This window comes from Oncorhynchus gorbuscha, linkage group LG26, assembly GCF_021184085.1.
Source record: "Oncorhynchus gorbuscha isolate QuinsamMale2020 ecotype Even-year linkage group LG26, OgorEven_v1.0, whole genome shotgun sequence".
NCBI classification, from domain to species: Eukaryota; Metazoa; Chordata; class Actinopteri; order Salmoniformes; family Salmonidae; genus Oncorhynchus; species Oncorhynchus gorbuscha.
The window spans coordinates 13168428-13186039 of NC_060198.1; the positions used below are offsets into that span (position 1 = coordinate 13168428).

General features: G+C 45.3%; 1 protein-coding gene across 3 annotated transcripts in view; it reads right to left on the minus strand.

Annotated features, from left to right (window-relative positions):
* Positions 1-1114: 1114 nt before the first annotated feature.
* LOC124015318 (E3 ubiquitin-protein ligase SMURF2-like) overlaps positions 1115-17612 on the minus strand; it is a 69765-nt gene continuing 53267 nt past the window's right edge. For 2 of the 3 annotated variants that reach the window (XM_046330483.1, XM_046330480.1), the window contains exons 12-20: positions 13383-13599; positions 11187-11290; positions 10762-10876; positions 10225-10403; positions 8598-8735; positions 7456-7576; positions 6995-7196; positions 4287-4362; positions 1115-3879 (exon numbers count right to left, since the gene is read on the minus strand). In XM_046330483.1, the coding sequence (XP_046186439.1) occupies positions 3780-3879; positions 4287-4362; positions 6995-7196; positions 7456-7576; positions 8598-8735; positions 10225-10403; positions 10762-10876; positions 11187-11290; positions 13383-13599 (1252 nt within the window). In that variant the 3' untranslated portion in view covers positions 1115-3779. The remainder of the gene's footprint in view (positions 3880-4286; positions 4363-6994; positions 7197-7455; positions 7577-8597; positions 8736-10224; positions 10404-10761; positions 10877-11186; positions 11291-13382; positions 13600-17612) is intronic. The other variant, XM_046330482.1, reaches the window with a different exon arrangement.

A 17612-nucleotide genomic window follows, 5' to 3' on the forward strand; every position in this document is an offset into this window, starting at 1 on the left:
ATGAAGGGAACGAACACAAAATTGTTAAATATATTGCCCTACCTGGTTATTACAGATTGTGGCTAAGAATATTTAACATATGCTCTAGCCTACAAATGAAAGGTAACTGGAAAAGTTGGCGGGCATATGATAAACATTCTAGAGAGCACAAAGGTTACATTTGCTGCAACTTTCCTTGTCATCCAATTTAGTTTGCTTCTCAATCCCTACAAATTATAAAACCATATATGAAGGATTCTGCATAATGACACAGCATTTCATACTTCACTGTAGGAAAAGGGCATAAATAGCCCTGCCTGTCATGTCAGTTTTCTGCCATGACTAGATTCACATTAATCTCCAGGTAAAATAGATCTTTAAGAATGGTCATTTATCCTATATTTACAATCCCCTGGTTAAAATGGATTACTCATTGACCTACCTAGTATCAGTTTATATAATTAGTACATGGAGATTGTGGTTAGATAATAAGTAGATGCTTTTCCCTCTTAAAACTGGCAGGTTCTTGACCTTATTCACAGTGGTGTATAAAAGTGGAATTAAATCAAGGTCAGAATATGAAATATCTGTGGACACAAGCAGCCACACCTCCATTTCTTTGCTCTCCAACCTAAATGCCGACCTTGCTGGCACTGGCATTTCCCCCACGTGATTTAGAATAACAAAAGTTCATTAAAATAGGAATAAAGTCAATTTTACACACGCTAAACTCAGGTCTAAATGTCCCCTATATGAACCGACATTATAAAGACGTGAGAACATCACTTATCAATCGTGTGTTCTGTCAAGGCCACTTGTTCCAGGGACCCGGCACAGGTAGCTGTTCTGTCCCTGGTACAGTGCACCGGTCTGACCAGGGTCCAGTTTCCCAAAAGCATGTTAAGGTTAAGTTCATGATGCTTTTGGGAAATGAGCCCAGGTGAAAGCCATCTTCATGGAGCTTCCACTATTGTTTTCACCTGTCAAGTCTTTTCAAATCATTGCAGATGAGAGGATGGATTTTGAAATTGAGAGCCTTAAATGGTAAATAATTGGCCCTCATTTTGTGTGCAACTTAAATGAAATGTCTTACCAATTCCCTTCATTTTATGAGACCTAGGAAAGGACATAACACTTTATTCTATGAAACATTATGCTGTGAGCTCCAAACAGCATAGAGTTTATTGCTTGTTTTCTGCAAGGGTACAAGAGGTTTATAATTTCCGCTTTTATTTTTCTTATTTACAGTGTCAGTTGAAGCTCACAGAGCAGCTGATGTGAAAAAACTATGAACACACTGTAATAAATACAAAAGACTGAAATGAGAAATAAAAATGTTAAAATTTCAGACAAAAATTTAGCAAAAAGAAAACTAATTTACACACACAATACTTACATACACACAGAATAAAGTGGGTTTTACACCATGTGAGAAATTGCACCGGTCGGCGACTAAATGTCGCAGGGCTCGGCTGGCAAAGCATGCTACGAGAAGCAACAGTCCATATGGTCTGATCTATGATCTAGAAACTGAGTGAAAGTCAATTATGTTAGACGTAGATAGCAGAAAACAGTACTGTGTGCGCGCACTGGACATGAGCTCTGTGTGCATATCTACACGAGTATATATTTACATAAAAAGTCAATCAGTCCATTAACTATTTTGTAAATAGATGGAAGTTGCTGATTATAACGGCAACACAAGTCTGTGTGCAAAAAAATGTTTTTTTTTTTTAATGCATTTTATTCATTTTCTGTCAAATTAAAAGGTTGCTTGTGATCCACCACATGAACAAGATCTTATACTGTGCAAAAGCACAATTTCTAGGATACTTGATAATGGTCTTTCTGAAGAGAATCTGCTTTACCTTTGATCACACTGGATTGGGTCTATTTTATTTTGCATGTACGCAGGTGAATACAGTCCATGGTCATAGTCCACGTCCACTGCTATTAAACAGGCAGCATTAAAAAAAACATTCAACAGAATTTTTCTCATGTCAACACACATTTTGCTCAGAAGGGACAAAATAATAGCAAATAAATATTGTTTAAAAAAAAGTCCATTCATGCAAGGGTTGTGGTAGAGGCTCTATTAAGGTCATGTCTAGATGGTACACAGCGTGTCAAAAGGTGATTTTTCTATGCATTTTAGCTAACCCTAACCTTGACCTAATTCTCATAACCTGCTAGGTTCATTCTCCTCAACCTTCTACGAAACGTCCATTTTGACAAAAGCTGTATCCCTTCTAGACTTAAACTCTAGCACTCTCTGGGCCCAACCTCAGTCTCTTAGTGGCCAAAAGGTTCAAGGTTATGCACTCAGCTCGCATTCAAGGAGAGGGTCACGGGTTTGCCCTGACAACGGCTTCCATAACCAGAAGATCATCTCCCCTTCCACAAGTCAGCCTCACAAAGAAAGATGACGTCACCTGAGAATACAGAGGTCTGTGATAACACCAACATGCTAGCATGTACATGAATAGAAAGAGGAACAAGCCATATACAAAATAGGTATGTTTTTGTACACATATATACTCAAAATTACAGGTAGATATACTTTCTTATCTGTATATTTCCATTGAATGCAGTATGGTTGGAATATAACTTGGTATATTCATTTGAACTTAATATGAAGAAAGCACGTCCTTTGTCGCCATTCGGTTTGTAAAGTGCTCTAGAGTGGCAACTGGAAAAAACATCCTGCCATCTTAGGTTGGATGTCACTTTTGAAAACACTGACATCGTCCTTGAATTGCTTTCAACTAGCCTGGTCCCTGGGACAGAGTTCCACTCACTAGACAATGACCCACTTTGAGCGTTTGATAAGGAATTTCTATGGTGCGATTTAAAGGTACAGTGTGATATAATGATGTTTAGCGTTAAGTTCAACTCAGACTTTCACCAAAGCGCAACAGGTCTACTCCATGTGTAGCTGGACGGGGTTAGGTGTTCAGGTTAGCATGTCTATTAGCTTTTGATGTCAAGAGGTGGCAGGAAGTTAGCTGTGTGAGACTGTATTGGTCATCAGTAAGACCTAGTTTCTCCTGGTCAGGAACACACCCCCGAGTCATCTACTCAGTGTGGACCTTCATATTTCTCTCCCCAAGGCCAAAGACAACATAACTTCTCTAAAATACTCTCGTTGCAGTCTGGACCTTGGCATTCGATCGCACCAGACGACCCACTAAAAAATTAAAGATAAAGTGCTTTCACGGAACGCACATACTAGGGACCAGAGTTTTCTTCGGTCAGGAAAAACTCCCGGTCCAACACAAAACTGGTTGTTCTGTGGATTTCACCATTATAATTACATACAAGCTATTACAAAAAGAAAGCTTAAAAAACGAAATAAAAGCTGTCATTCTCACAGGGTTTCAAGGTATGTAATCGTCACTCCTCTGTAGCAGCTGAAAAAGGAAGTGATATTTTTTTTAAAAGAAAGACAAAAAAAAAGAATGCAGTGAGAGAGAGAGGAGAGGATTCCCGTGTGGTCTGCCTCTCAGTCTGTCTGTCCTTCTGCAGTCGGTCTCCATACTGTCCTGGGGAACTGGGCAGCAGAAAGGGGTGTGGTCACAATCCTCATGGGCGTGCCTGAACGTTGCAGGGTTCCCGTGGTGACAGCAGTCTATATTCTTGCTGCGCTGACCGCACAAAATACACACACACACACACACACACACACACACACACACACACACACACACACACACACACACACACACACACACACACACACACACACACACACACACACACACACACACACACACACACACACACACACACACACGTGTCACTCATTCCACCGCAAAGCCACACGTCTCCTCGATGGCTGTCAGCAGCTTGTCGTACAGCTTGTCATAGTGCTCGTAGGCGGGAACGTCAATCCGGTTAAAGCTGGACAGAGAGGGAGAGAAAGAGTTTGGAAGAGAGAGGAGTACATTTTAGGTTTAAAAGGACAGTTTTGAAGAACCTTTATCCATCGATAAATGAATGACATTTTATTTTCATGTCAAATCGCCAGTTGGCAACCCATCCATTACGGGATGAATTGACGCCAACAAGCATTTCAATAATTCTCTTTAAACCGTGCTACATACAAAACATTAATATTGGATTTGGACATGCATTTAAAACCGGTCAAACCATATTAGTTGGGAGATTGGACACCCTTTCGTAACATGGCTTTGCCTCATTGACAGGTCACTAATTAAGAATATGTTGTTAAATGTATGGAGTAGCATTCTTGTAGCAGTGTGTATCTGTGTGTCTAAGTGGAGCAGTGGTACAGTAACTGTACTCACCAGGTGTGGGCTTTGGGTAGATTGTTGGTGTTGGCATCGATCTGGTGGATGGTGAAGAGCCTGGGCCCCGCGGCACCTGGAGGGTCACACACACACACACACACAGAGAGAGAGAAAAAGAGTCATCATAAATTCTCAGGCTGTCCATCATTATATTTCTCGACACACAGAAGTCAGACAGTTCAGGACAGTTGACCAGTTGAACTCAGTGTTTAGAACGTGAACAAACATGGCTGCTGTTTTAACACAAGACTGGGTGTATATTTTATATACCGTATATTTTCATACAGAAAGACAGCTGGGTTGGCCTCAGACACAGACAGACAGACTGACTGACAGAGACTCACAGGCAGGCACACACAGACTCTCTCACACGGGCACGCACGGCTTGAACAGAAAGATCAACTCTCAAACACGCACACTGCGAAACACACACAGCTGCACTCTTGAGGTCTTCTGTTCCCCCAGGGCTTCCTGTCTGTCTGGATTTAACCAAACCAACTGAGGTCGACCACGACTCTGTCATGAAGACTGGGTCAACTCCGGCAGTCAGACTCGCACAGTGTGTTTTCCACTAGTGTCGGCTATATAGCCAGTTAAAAACTCACTTTCAGCCAGGTACTTTTTCCACTTCAATTAATTAAGCAACTTATTTTTTTCACAAGTCAGAAAATATATTAAAAACATTCTAGCGATCTATTGATAGGACGAGCGCCTGTCAGTCACAAAGTGAGCGATGACAAGGAAGCCCTGCTCGTTTGTCTGTCCCGCCTCCCGGTACCTGGGTGTGTGTGTTGTGTACGCTGTGGTTACAGTCAAATTTCTTTACACAGTGGGAGAGAGCCTGATGCTCTTCCGTCGTCTACGAGTCAATTTGCACGTCCCTTATAAAATGTGGTAACGAGTCGAAATCCACAACCTATTGTTTCCTGGCACATTCATATTTTTTCTTTTGCGTGTTTCATATGCAGCCATGACGTGCAAGAGCCCAGGCTTACTGAGCCGTTCATCTGGCTTCATCATTTGTATACCGGTAGGCTTTTTGGTCGATAATCTGCAGATAAATTATGAAAACAATCAATGAAGATGGTGAATCCTATTCACTGTAGGTACAATTGTAAAACAGATGTAATCGTTTTAAAAGCTAGAGATACTTACAGTGCCTTCAGAAAGTATTTACACCCCTCGACTTTTGACAGATTTTGTTGGGTTACAGCCTGAATTTAAAATGGATTAAAATTGAGATTTTGTGTAACTAGCCTACACACAATACCCCATAATGTCAGAGGGAACAGAGGGAACTAATGTTTTTAACTAATTAAAAACATTTAAGCTGAAATGTCTGGTGTCAATATGTATTACACCCCTTTGTTATGGCAAGCCTAAATAAGTAAAGGAGTAAATATGTGCTTAACAAGTCACATGGACTCACTCTGTATAATAAAGAGTGTGATTAACATGATGTTTGAATGACTACCTCATCTCTGTACCCCACACATACGATTATCCGTAAGGTCCCTCAGTCGAGCTGTGAATTTCAAACATATTCAACCACAAAGACCAGGGAGGTTTTCCAATGCCTCGCAAAGAAGGGTACCCATTGGTAGATGGTAGCATGGTGAAGTTATTAATTACACTTTGGATGGTGTATCAATAGACCCAGTCACTACAAAAGACACAGGCGTCCTTCCTAACTCAGTTGCCGGAGAGGAAGGAAACCGCTCAGGGATTTCACCATGAGGCCAATGGTGACTTTAAAACAGTTACAGAGTTTAATGGCTGTGACAGGAGAAAACTGAGGATGGATCAACAACATTGTAGTTACTCCACAATACTAACCTAAATGACAGAGTGAAAAGGAAGCCTGTACAGAATAAAATATTCCAAAACATGCATCCTGTTTGCAATGAGGCACTAAAGTAAAACTGCAAAAAAAAAAGTGGCAAAGAAATTCGCTTTGTCATCAAGACAAAGTTTTATATACAAATCCAACATATCTGAGTACCACTTCATATTTTCAACCGTGGCGATGGCTGCATCATGTTATGGGTATGCTTGTCATCAGCAAGAACTCTGGAGTCCTTGCAGACGCACCGACAAGATGCTAGAGGAAAACCTAGTTCAGTCTGCTTTCCACCAGACACTGGGAGATGAATTCACCTTTCAGCAGGACAATAACCTAAAACACAAGGCCAGATCTACACTGGAGTTGCTTATCAAGACAACATTAAATGTTCCTGAGTGACCTAGTTACAGTTTTGACTTCAAAATTGGCTTTAAAATCTATGGCAAGACTTGAAAATGGCCGTCCAGCAATGATCAACCACCAACTTGACAGAGCTTGAAGAATTTAATTAAGAATAATGTGCAAATATTGTATAATCCAGGTATGCAAAGCTCTTAGAGAATTACCCAGAAAGACTCACTGCTGTAATTGCTTTCCAAAGGTGCCTCTACAAAGTATTGACTCAGGGGTGTGAATACTTATGTAAATGAGCCATTTCATTTTCCATAACTTAGCAAACATTTTTCACTTAGTCATTATGGGGTATTGTGTGTAGATGGGTGAGAAAAAAATATAATTTAATCAATTTTTAATTTAGGCTGTAACAACAAAATGCGGAATAAGTCAAGGGGTATGAATACTTTTTGAAGGCCCTGTAAACACATCACCCTCTTCCCCCCCCCCCCCCCCCCCACCCCTTTACCTTGTAAAGCCTTGAATCCCTGCAGTGGGACTCTAGATGACCCGGTAACAAACTGCAGCAGTCTGGCCCTCCTCTCCTCGTCGTAGGACTCCACGGCCTTCCAGAACCACTTGACCACATTGCTGTCCGTGGTGCAGTGCTTCAGACGTGTGTTGCTCTTCCAGTCCGCTATGTCGATCTTCCCCAGGCCACACACTATCAACTGGGGTAGGGAGGAGAGGGGAGAACATAGCTGATTAGATGGTTTGAAAGGGTGTATATTCGTGGGAAAAAGTATGATAGCTGTCACCTTTCATTTCATTTAAAAAGTATATCCCAAGGTCTCAGATTCATCTTGGAACCCCCCCCTCCCCTATTCAGGATACCCACACAAAGATGTATGCTCTTGAGAAATGATGTCATGTTTCCAGTAAGTGAATCATTTCTTTCCTAGACCATGTTATATGCAACTGTCTACATACCTCTAGTTCCTTCTCGTCAAAGGACTTGAGCAGGTGCTGGGGGATGACCTCGTTGAAGCCCTTCTGCAGGGCCAGGAACTGAGCCTCGATGCCGTGGAGGAAACGCCAGTTCACATACAGCCTATAAAGAGAGAAGACCTAAGTCAATATAACATTGCAACATGTGAAACCCCCACAGCAGTTCAACCAAAACCAGGACTGGGGTATAAGTATATTTGGTGTGCTGGTAATCTTGGAAAGACAGAACCAAATTCAGACTTGGTTCTGGAGGGCAGGGTTGAGATTTGGCTCAGTGCGAGAGGCGTAGTACTTTGAAACCCTTGGCCATCTATGAGCCAATCGAATCCCTCCCCTTCTGAAATTCAAAAGATGCCAGGTAACAACCATCTCTGCATAATCGTGATTTGTCCAAATAATCAGTGACGCAAAAACCAGCGCACCAGCGGAATTATTCCTCTTCACCCTCATATCCCCTATGTTCCAGACAGATTTAACTTCGGTTATGGATGGGGGAGAGACTACTGCGCTGCTAACTGGCTGGCATGCAGCTGCTGTCTTGGTCGGAACAGGTCTCTCTTGTGAGAGCAACCAAATCAAATAATAAATTAACCCCATTGGTTCTAAGAGGAACAATGTCACTCTATCACAAGGTATGTTTCAGGTGTATACTTCAGACCTGAGGGGTGATGACGGTGTCTGTGTGTGTATCGCGTCGGCTGTGTGTGTGTGTGTGTGTGTGTGTGTGTATCGCGTCGGCTGTGTGTGTGTGTATCGCGTCGGTTGTGTGTGTGTGTGTGTGTGTGTGTGTGTGTGTGTGTGTGTGTGTGTGTGTGTGTGTGTGTGTATCACGTCGGATGTGTGTGTGTGTATCACGTCGGCTGTGTGTATCAAATCAAAATTATTTACATAGCCCTTCTTACATCAGCTGATATCTCAAAGTGCTGTACAGAAACATGTCAGCTGTGTGTATCGTGTCGGCTGTGTGTGTGTATCGTGTCGGCTGTGTGTGTGTATCGTGTCGGCTGTGTGTGTGTATCGTGTCGGCTGTGTGTGTGTATCGTGTCGGCTGTGTGTGTGTATCGTGTCGGCTGTGTGTCTGCGCGTGCGTGGGACCCAGGCGGCCACCTCCTCCTCCTCCGTACCTGACATACTCCTTCTTGGTGTCCTCGGAGACAGAGACAGTCTTGCCGTTGGGCTTCAGTTCGTGCTGGATGATCTCGCCGTAGGCATTGTGCTCCACACAGAACGTATGGTCCAGCACCCCCGTGATGTCGTTGTCCCTGGAGCGGAGAAGACGGACATGTTAGACTGTCTTGTCAACAGAGGGCGCTAGTCTTGATGGGAGAGCAGTTGGTTCATGCTGGTGTTTTAGTGGCATTTCATGGATACAAAACAACCAACAGGTCAGCTCAAGGTTGTCAGCTCACGGCCACACGTGCAAACTCAAACATTACACATGCTATCCTGTGTGTCTGAATATACTGTATATGGCTGTGCTTGTACAGTATTGTATGACTTCGGGGGTTCACGTAAGTTGAATTGTGTCTGTGTGCAAGTGTCTGTATGTGTGTGTGTGTGTAGATGTCTGCCTCAACGCTGTGTGTGTGTCCAGGTCTATATGCAAAAGTATGAGGACACCCATTCAAATGAGTGGATTCAGCTATTTCAGCCACATCCGTTGCTGACAGATGTATAAAATGGAGCACACAGCCGTGCAATCTCCATAGTTCAACATTGGCAGTAGAATGGCCTTACTGAAGAGCTCAGTGACTTTCAACGTGACACTGTCATAGGATGCCGACTTTCCAACAAGTTAGTTTGTCAAATTTCTAGGAGCAACAAGCTCACAGAACGGGACCACCGAGTGCTGAAGCACACAGAGCGTAAAAACTGCCTCTGGAAGCAATGTCAGCACAAGAACTGTTCGCTGGGAGCTTCACGAAATGGGTTTCCACGGCCGAGCAGCCGCACACAAGCTTAAGATCACCATGCACAATGTCAAGAGTCGGCTGGAGTGGTGTAAAGCTCGCCGCCATTGAACTCTGGAGCAGCCTTTATTGGGCCTATATGAATTCTAGTTAGTATTGAAGCACATGCACATGTATTTGTTTATGATAAAAGCTAGAATGTTGATACGAATCCCAGTCATTCAAATGACTAAGTAATTTGTGGAATATTAGGTTTTTACATTGTATATAAAGCACCATTTCCTACTGAGATGCATTACATTGAAAATTGTACACTGTCACTTTAAGAATGTCAGTGACCTTCTGGAGTGACAACATGCAAATCAGTCATTCATTCATTGCTATGATCTCCTGAAGAAGCTATCCCTTTTCCATTCTTTCTGTGCCGCCAAATGTTTGCATATACTGGTAAAGTTACCAGGTCGTTAGCTAGCTAAGGTGTTAACGGCACGCGAGTGGTTTTAGAACGGCCCAGGGTTTCTGAACGTAAAATGCATCCCGTCACTGGAGAAGCTTCCAGCTGCAGCGCCAACGTGCAATAGAAGGAAAAAACATTGCGCGAGTCACAATTTCTGAACAGTTTACGCTGGAGACAACCATTTTCCCCTCTCTAGGCCACTCGGAAACAGCGTTACAGTGAAGCCTAATCATTACAACAATTATTATCTGACTTTTTTCCCTCCTAGGTGCACTGGTGCTCCCAGATTGAAATTTCCAAGTCGCACAGCAAAATATTTAGGAGCATATGCGACCAAAACGCGTGTCAGAGGCCCTGTACGTGTCGTCGGTGTCTCCTACTCACAGGATCCAGACCAGGCTGTTGTGGAGGTCCGGGTCCACTGACTCCATGTCGTCCAGGGTGATGGGTTTCCCCAGCAGCTGTTTGTAGAAGGGCAGGGTGAAGCCCCCGTCTATGTAGTGGCCGTGGAACACCGCCATGCCCATGATACGACCCACAAAGTGGAAGTAGGACAGGTGCTCCTGGAGAAAAAGGGAGATATGAGTTGAGGTTGGCCATCAATGATTATTTTGTGTGCGAATGTGGTCACTATTGGGTTGTAGAGAAAAGCGTGGTATAAATGTAGCTTATCATCATTATTATACAGAGGTCCCTCCTCTCTGACTTTCTCATCCAATGGGCTTGAGGTGGTGGTGAGCGGACACGAGGAATCAAGAAAATGTCATTGAGATTCTCCCCGTGTCTACTCCTCCCCCTCCTTCAGTCTACAAGAACCTCCCCCTCGTAGGAATTCAGCTTGTGCCTCGTTCTCCATCCTCCTCTCTGTTATTATGAGTCTCTGTCTATGCATCTATTGATTCCTCTATTTCTCTCTCTCACCGGGTTGACGGCGCTGTCTGGGTTGATCTGCAGGGTGTAGATGTCGTCTCTGGAGTACTGGAACAGGCCGTAGTAGGGGTTCAACATCTCATGGGACAGCAGGTACAGCCACTCCCTATACGACAGACATCTTGTTAGTCACGTGACACCGGCATAATAAAAACACCATTATTTTGGGTTGCATGTTGGCCACATGCCCCCAAAAATATTCTGTTTGATGCATCAAGCTTTTTGAATGTGAATTTCCACAGAGGTTGTTTCTTTCTGGACTACTGCCCTATGAGCTAAATATTTTGAAAGGGCATCTTTTTGGTTGAAAAGACAAAGACCATAGATTGACTGATGAAAACTATTTTGCTCAATGGGTTGACCTCGTGGTATTATTAAACAGTGTTTCAGCCTGGAGGTGTGGATGACTGCAGTACCTGGCCACTCCTCCGTAGTCCAGGCCCTCCTCTCCTCTGAACTTGACCATCAGTCTCTTCCACAGGTCCTTGGGACGCATCTTCATCACCTGGCGGTACGACTCCTGCAACACAACAAACGAGCGCATGGGTCTGTTAACCTTGGGTGTATTCACTAGGAACCAAACAGGGAGGAACCTACCCGAATTGGTAAAATATAAACTCTCGTTTTTGCTGCAAAACATTTTGCTACGGAATACACCCCTAATCTTAAAATGTGCCAACCTGCAGGCCATTCCAACTCAACCCTCAATCATGCCGTTTCTGTTCTAAACAGCGCTTGTTGTTTTACGCAGCAGTAAGAGCAACAGTGGATTACAATGTTCCGGATCCGAATTCCACAATTGATCATGTCAAGTAACGTCTGTTCTTTATTTTAATTTAAGTGGGGCAGAGAGTACAGCAATATGCGGTCGACAATTTACCATTGTCATAATACTCCCTCAGATGAGTCAATCCACCATCCAGAGCTGTTTGACAGCGCTGGACACCACTCCTCGTTCTCTCGCTCTCCTGGTAGACTAGGACCTAGTGGTGCCTGGGAGAAACCAGCAGGAATGCACCAACACCATGACACATGTGCCTGGGAAAGAGAGCGAGTGCATGTGCGAGTGGGCTTTACGTGCACTAGCTCCGTTTACGTCACGTAAGGGCTTTCTCTCGCCGCCCCCGCTCTCTCTCACTCCCTCTCCTATATCGGGGTCCAGAGTAACTCGGGAGGGCTGCCATCAAAAACAAACTCCTGCCACCACAGCACAGAGCTGTGAGGAGTGTTGCAACGGTGAACGCAGCAAAGCACAGGAAGCAGGCTCGAGGAGATGCAGGAGAGTGAAGCGAGGGTTATTAGTTCGGAAATTACAGTGCACTGGTCAGTGGCGAACAAGGCCACCAGTCCCTGTTGAAATCGCAGGCAGGGCGCGCCACACGCACACGGGCGCACGCTCGCTTTACTTTCTCGCACATCGTGTCCCCGTGGCTGTTACGTCCTCAGGATGAAGTCATCTTTTTTTTTTCTTCTTCATTTGCTCAAATTGTACTGGCGAAAGATATCCGTCCCCAAAACTTGCCACTAGGTCCTTCCTTCCTCTCTCCCCCCCCCCCCTTCCCCCCACTTTTAACTGCTGAAATCATCCTGAAAGAATGCCTTGCCGCGGAAGAACAGATGATTGGAGGAGGTGAAAGAAAGAGGAAACTGGTGTTTGAAAGGGCCTTTTTCCTCTCTGGTTTTTACTGCAAATCCTAACGAATTTGGGGGTATTACTGCTCAGTTGTAGTAGGCCTTTTCTTGCAGACTGTAAATGGAGGCAAAGCAACCTATAAATCGTATGGGTGTGCATGTTTGTAGACTTGTAACAGAGCGTGTTTAAGTATGTTTATATAGATATAGATTTTTTCTTTTTTTTTCTTCAGTATAAGCACTTGTTTGGGTGTATGAGCATGCAGTGTACTATTGCATGTGTCATTTTTACATGTATGCCTTTGAGTGTGTACACGGTGTACAACACATTAAGAGCACCTGCTCTTTCCATGACAAAGTCTGACCATAGTCTGATCCCTTACTGATGCCAATTGTTAAGTCCACTTCAATCAGCGTAGGGGAGGAGTCAAGTTAAAGGAGAATGTTTAAGCCTTGTAGACATGGATTGTGTATGTGTGCCATTCAGCGGGTGAATGGGCAAGACAAAAAACTTAAGTGCCTTTGAACGGGGTATGGTAGTATGTGCCAGGAGCACAGGGTTGTCAAGAACTGCAGCGCTGCAGGGTTTCTCCACGCTCAACAGTTTCCCACGTCCATCAAGAATGGTCCTCCACCCAAAGGACATCCAACCAACTTGACACAGCTGTGAGAAGCATTGGAGTCAGCATCCCTGTGGAACGCTTTCGACACCATCTAGAGTCCATGCCCCGACTAATTGAGGCTGTTCGTTCTGAGGGCAAAAGCAAGGGGGAGGTGCAACTCAATATTAGGAAGGTTTGTGCAGCCTACTATAAAAAGTATTCTTGATTTGTGGCGGATGAGTGAGTTACGCCTCTCAATGTAAAGCACTACCTATCTACATGAAAATGCAATCCATTATGATCCAGTATAAAATGAAGCCTTCAATCACACACCTGGACAGGGTTTTCACACAAGGCCCCCCACCCCCATCAGTTTACCTCAAAGATCTCCTCGCGACAGACCTCGATGCGACAGTGGCCTGCCTGGGGCTGCTGATTGGACAGCTCCTGCCGGAGGATCTTGAGCTTCTGGACCAGGTCCCTCTTGTACTTGGGCACAGTGAGGCACTCGGCCTCCTCGGGGAGCTGGGCCGGGGACAACGCCGGGACCTGCGGGGGGGGCTGCTGCTCCTTCAACTGATTCGACTGACGACTACTGGGGAGGGAGACGAGCAGAAATGCTCAATGTTAAACAGTAAAAGATTTGCAGTGTGAACTCAAACAAGACAATTGTAACACATGGAATGAAATGATTAACACCATATCTCTCTCTCTGTCTCTCTCCACTATTTTGGCAATAGTGGACTGCTCCGTTAAAATGGCAAGGCAGCTCGTTTTGAATTTGGATAGAGAGACAGAGAGCAAGAGAGAGGTGGTGTGGACTGTGGAGAATGCGGGGTTAAACGTGTATATGGGTGCACATGAACCCCCTCAGGGAAACCTTGGGACTTCTGAGAAGCCCTCTAAGCACTAACTGAAACTTAATAGAAACCCCTGCACCCCCCCACCTCATCCTCCACTCTTTCTCATCTCAGAAGAGTCAATCTGAGCTAGATCTTTGGCTAGACTGGGACTTCACTGGGCGTCAAGGTGGTATTACCACAGGGCCAAGAGAAAGAGAAAGAGAAAGAGAGAGAGAGAGAGAGAGAGAGAGAGAGAGAGAGAGAGAGAGAGAGAGAGAGAGAGAGAGAGAGAGAGAGAGAGAGAGAGAGAGAGAAAATAGAGGCAGACAAAGGTAAGTGTTGTGAGGTGCTGGTGGCTGGCGCCTCTGGGCTCTCAGCTCGTTGTAAACAGAGGGAGTTGTGGTCCGTCTGTGCCTTCTGCCCTCCGCCACCACCTCCTCCTCCTCTCCTTCCCTCTCATTTCAGTGCTGGCAGACTAATTAAACACGCAGCCTTCGCTTTGTAAGACACCTCCGTTTCCTCTTTAAAGCCTCAAAGTGCCTTCAAAGTGAAACTGGCGCCTTTCGCCGGTGCCCTCTGCCACCCTGCCCCTGGCTAACCGCGGCTGGGGCCACCGCTGCCCTGGCTCTGTACCCACATCAATCTATGCCCGTATGGGATGGTTACACACACACACCCTCCCAGTTTCCAACAGGACGGTACAGAAGACAGAGGTCCTAATAAAAAGACCTACTGTCCAGTAGCAGTACAGTTGCAGCCAAACAAAGGTGGTTCACAGAGAGGGAGTTCTTTAAACCGGTGTCTGAGAGGGGAGGCCACAGGCAGAACAGAACAGAACACTCACACTCACACTCACTCACTCACTCACTCACTCACTCACTCACTCACACACACACACACACTCACACACACACACACACACACACACACACACACACACACACACACACACACACACACACACACACACACACACACACACACACACACACACACACACACACACACACACACACACACACACACACACACACACACACACACACACACACACACCGTCGTTCACCCTGTCACTCCCGCATTCTTCAGGGGTGGAAAAAAGAAAAAAAAAGGTGTGTTATATTTGGAGTTCTCCAAACTAAACAGGCTCAGTGTTCCGCCGGTCCGTATCCCTGTATAATCAAGTCAGCTGGTATTTATTTTATTGGCAGCGTCGAGGCCCTTCCATGTCAAAATGAGGGTAAGGCTCGGCTCGCAGGGCTGAAAACCACTTTAGGAAGACACACACACATACACACGGGAAAAAAGAGGCCCTTTAACAAAATGGAATGAGTTTCTCTTGGCTCGGGTTAGGAAGCCCTTGAACCATATAATAAAGCATAATTTGAACGTTTTCGTTGAGGGCGCGCGATGTAATTAAAAATACGTTTCAGGCATAGTTCGGCATCTCGGGTTCCCGATTCAGAATGACCTTGGCATATTTCTAACTGTAAATATAGCAGTACAAGTGCGGCTCAGTCGAAAATCACTCTGGCGCGGAGACACACGAGGGGAAAGAGTCGAGGGTTCCTTTCTGTGACCAGCCTCCATGAAATACGACTATCCGGGTAGAAAGACAAACTTTCAAATTCAATCTAGGAGTATTATTGTTATTCCAAGGTAGAAGAACGAGGCGAGGCGAGAGCGAGCGTTGCCAGAACAGGATTCGCTGGACCGAGGCGGTCACAATCCTGAAGTTGGCACAGGTTTGGTACCCGAGGTCCCAGCGAATCAAAAGCTCCTTTATTGAGCTGGGCGTACTACCTCGCTATAACCTCCCTCTCCCTTTACACTTCACGTGAACAGCGGGGAGAAGGCCACCAAGGGTCGTCCAAGAGGCGCTGTTGTGCTGACTACTACCCACAAAGGAGTGTGTGTTTGTGGCGCTGGAGCTCAACCCTCAAATCACCAATCATCTACCCAGGCTCCGGAAAGGAGGGGAGACGTTCCCATTGGCAGTGGATGGCCAAGTTCTCCCTAAGGGCAGACAAGGGAAGTATTGCACTATATAGGGAATAGGATGTCAGCCAATCACTACCCTAGCACCACAAAGGTAGCTTTCACAAGCCTGGGGGCTGCATCCCTGTCTCACTCACAAAGAGCCCCCATAGGCACTGACAATAACACTCCGCTTCCAGACAGGATGTTTACAGTATTTAGGCTACATAAAATGTGTCTATACGTGACAAAGACAAACAAAACATGACACAGACTAAAAATACATAAAGACCCATCCAAAGGCCTTGACGACGCTCTGTTTGACAGAAATGACGTTTACAGAATTTAAGCGGCAAAAAAGGTGTTTGTATGGCACACACCGTGGTAAACAAAACTAACCTCATAAAAATACATTTTATTCATTCGCTCGCCTTCATTTCACCAGGTAAGTTCGACGCCCCATCGCACACCAAATATAAACGACTCGCTTGAAAAATACAACGCAGACATTGTCGTAATGCTGCCGAAATAGACACACACACGTCGAGTCAGGAACATACATGTGAGAGACAGACGGACAGTGTGGCTGAGTGCAGACCACAGCGACGTGGATGTGTGAGACATGTCTAGCAGTCTGAAGGTCTTTTCCAGTCAGAGGCTGAACCAGCAACCAGTCAGTCAAATAGAAAACGGTCGGTGCTCTATTCTGTCACTTACTATTCCACTCCTCTCCTTCTCTCACCCTCTCTACTACAGGATCCCTTCATTTCCTGGCCACTAGTCTAGGCAGGGTGGAGAGCACAGTAACAAAATAAAGAGGAGAGAGAGATGGAGAGAGAAGAGAGCGAAGGTAAGAAAGCCCGAAAGTGAGTGAAAGAGAGTGAAGGAGAGAGAGAGAGCGAGAGAGGTGAGAGCGAAAGTGAGAGAGATCGAGAGAGGTGAGAGGAGAGAAGGAGAAGAGCGAGAGAAGGAGAAGAAGAGCGAGAAGAGAGGAACCTCATTGCAGAACAGTAGTCTGCACTTTGGTGCATAACTCTCACATTCCTCTCCTTCCACATCCTCCTTTCTCTCACATTCTCTAAATCTCTCCCTCGCTCTGGTATACAACTACACATTCAATTCCTTCCTTCCCAACCCTGTAAAGTGTGACAACTTACTTAAACACCAATAAGTGGTCAGGCTATTGTCCTACCTTTGCCTTACATGGAATGAAATAAGAACTCGAAACCTCAATCATAAACCGAAGCACCACTAACTAGGGGCTCCATACCATTCTGTTTTTCTAGGGGGTCACACACTGGAACACAGCATACTGTCTCTAACAGCGAGGTAACGCTTATCGTGAGGCCATCATCAATAGCATGTCCTCTCTGACAAACTTAAATGGCCCGAGGAATCCCGGCGAAAAACATTTATCAAGCGTGTTGTGGGCCACGGTGGTTGTTGGGTGAAATATTCTGAAATCCTGGGGCTGATCGAAGACAGATGTGTTGCTGATGGCAGGCCAGGCCTGGCTGCAGCGCCGCTAGGCTAGCTAGCTAATATGTTTTCCAGCAGCTTAGCGCAGAGCGTTCTGGGATGGGCCAGTAGGGGTGTTACTGGAGCCAGGGGAGTCCTCAATGTTTGGAAGGGGTGACACACACACACACACACAGTGTGTGTCCCGGGATAAATACACCCCCCCCCCCCTTCATGGAGGAGACTCTCTCCATGCAGACACACTGCTGGATTTTGGTTGTGGCATTTTTGTGGCCGTTTTGTTTGCTTTGGCACCTTTCAACACCCCTCA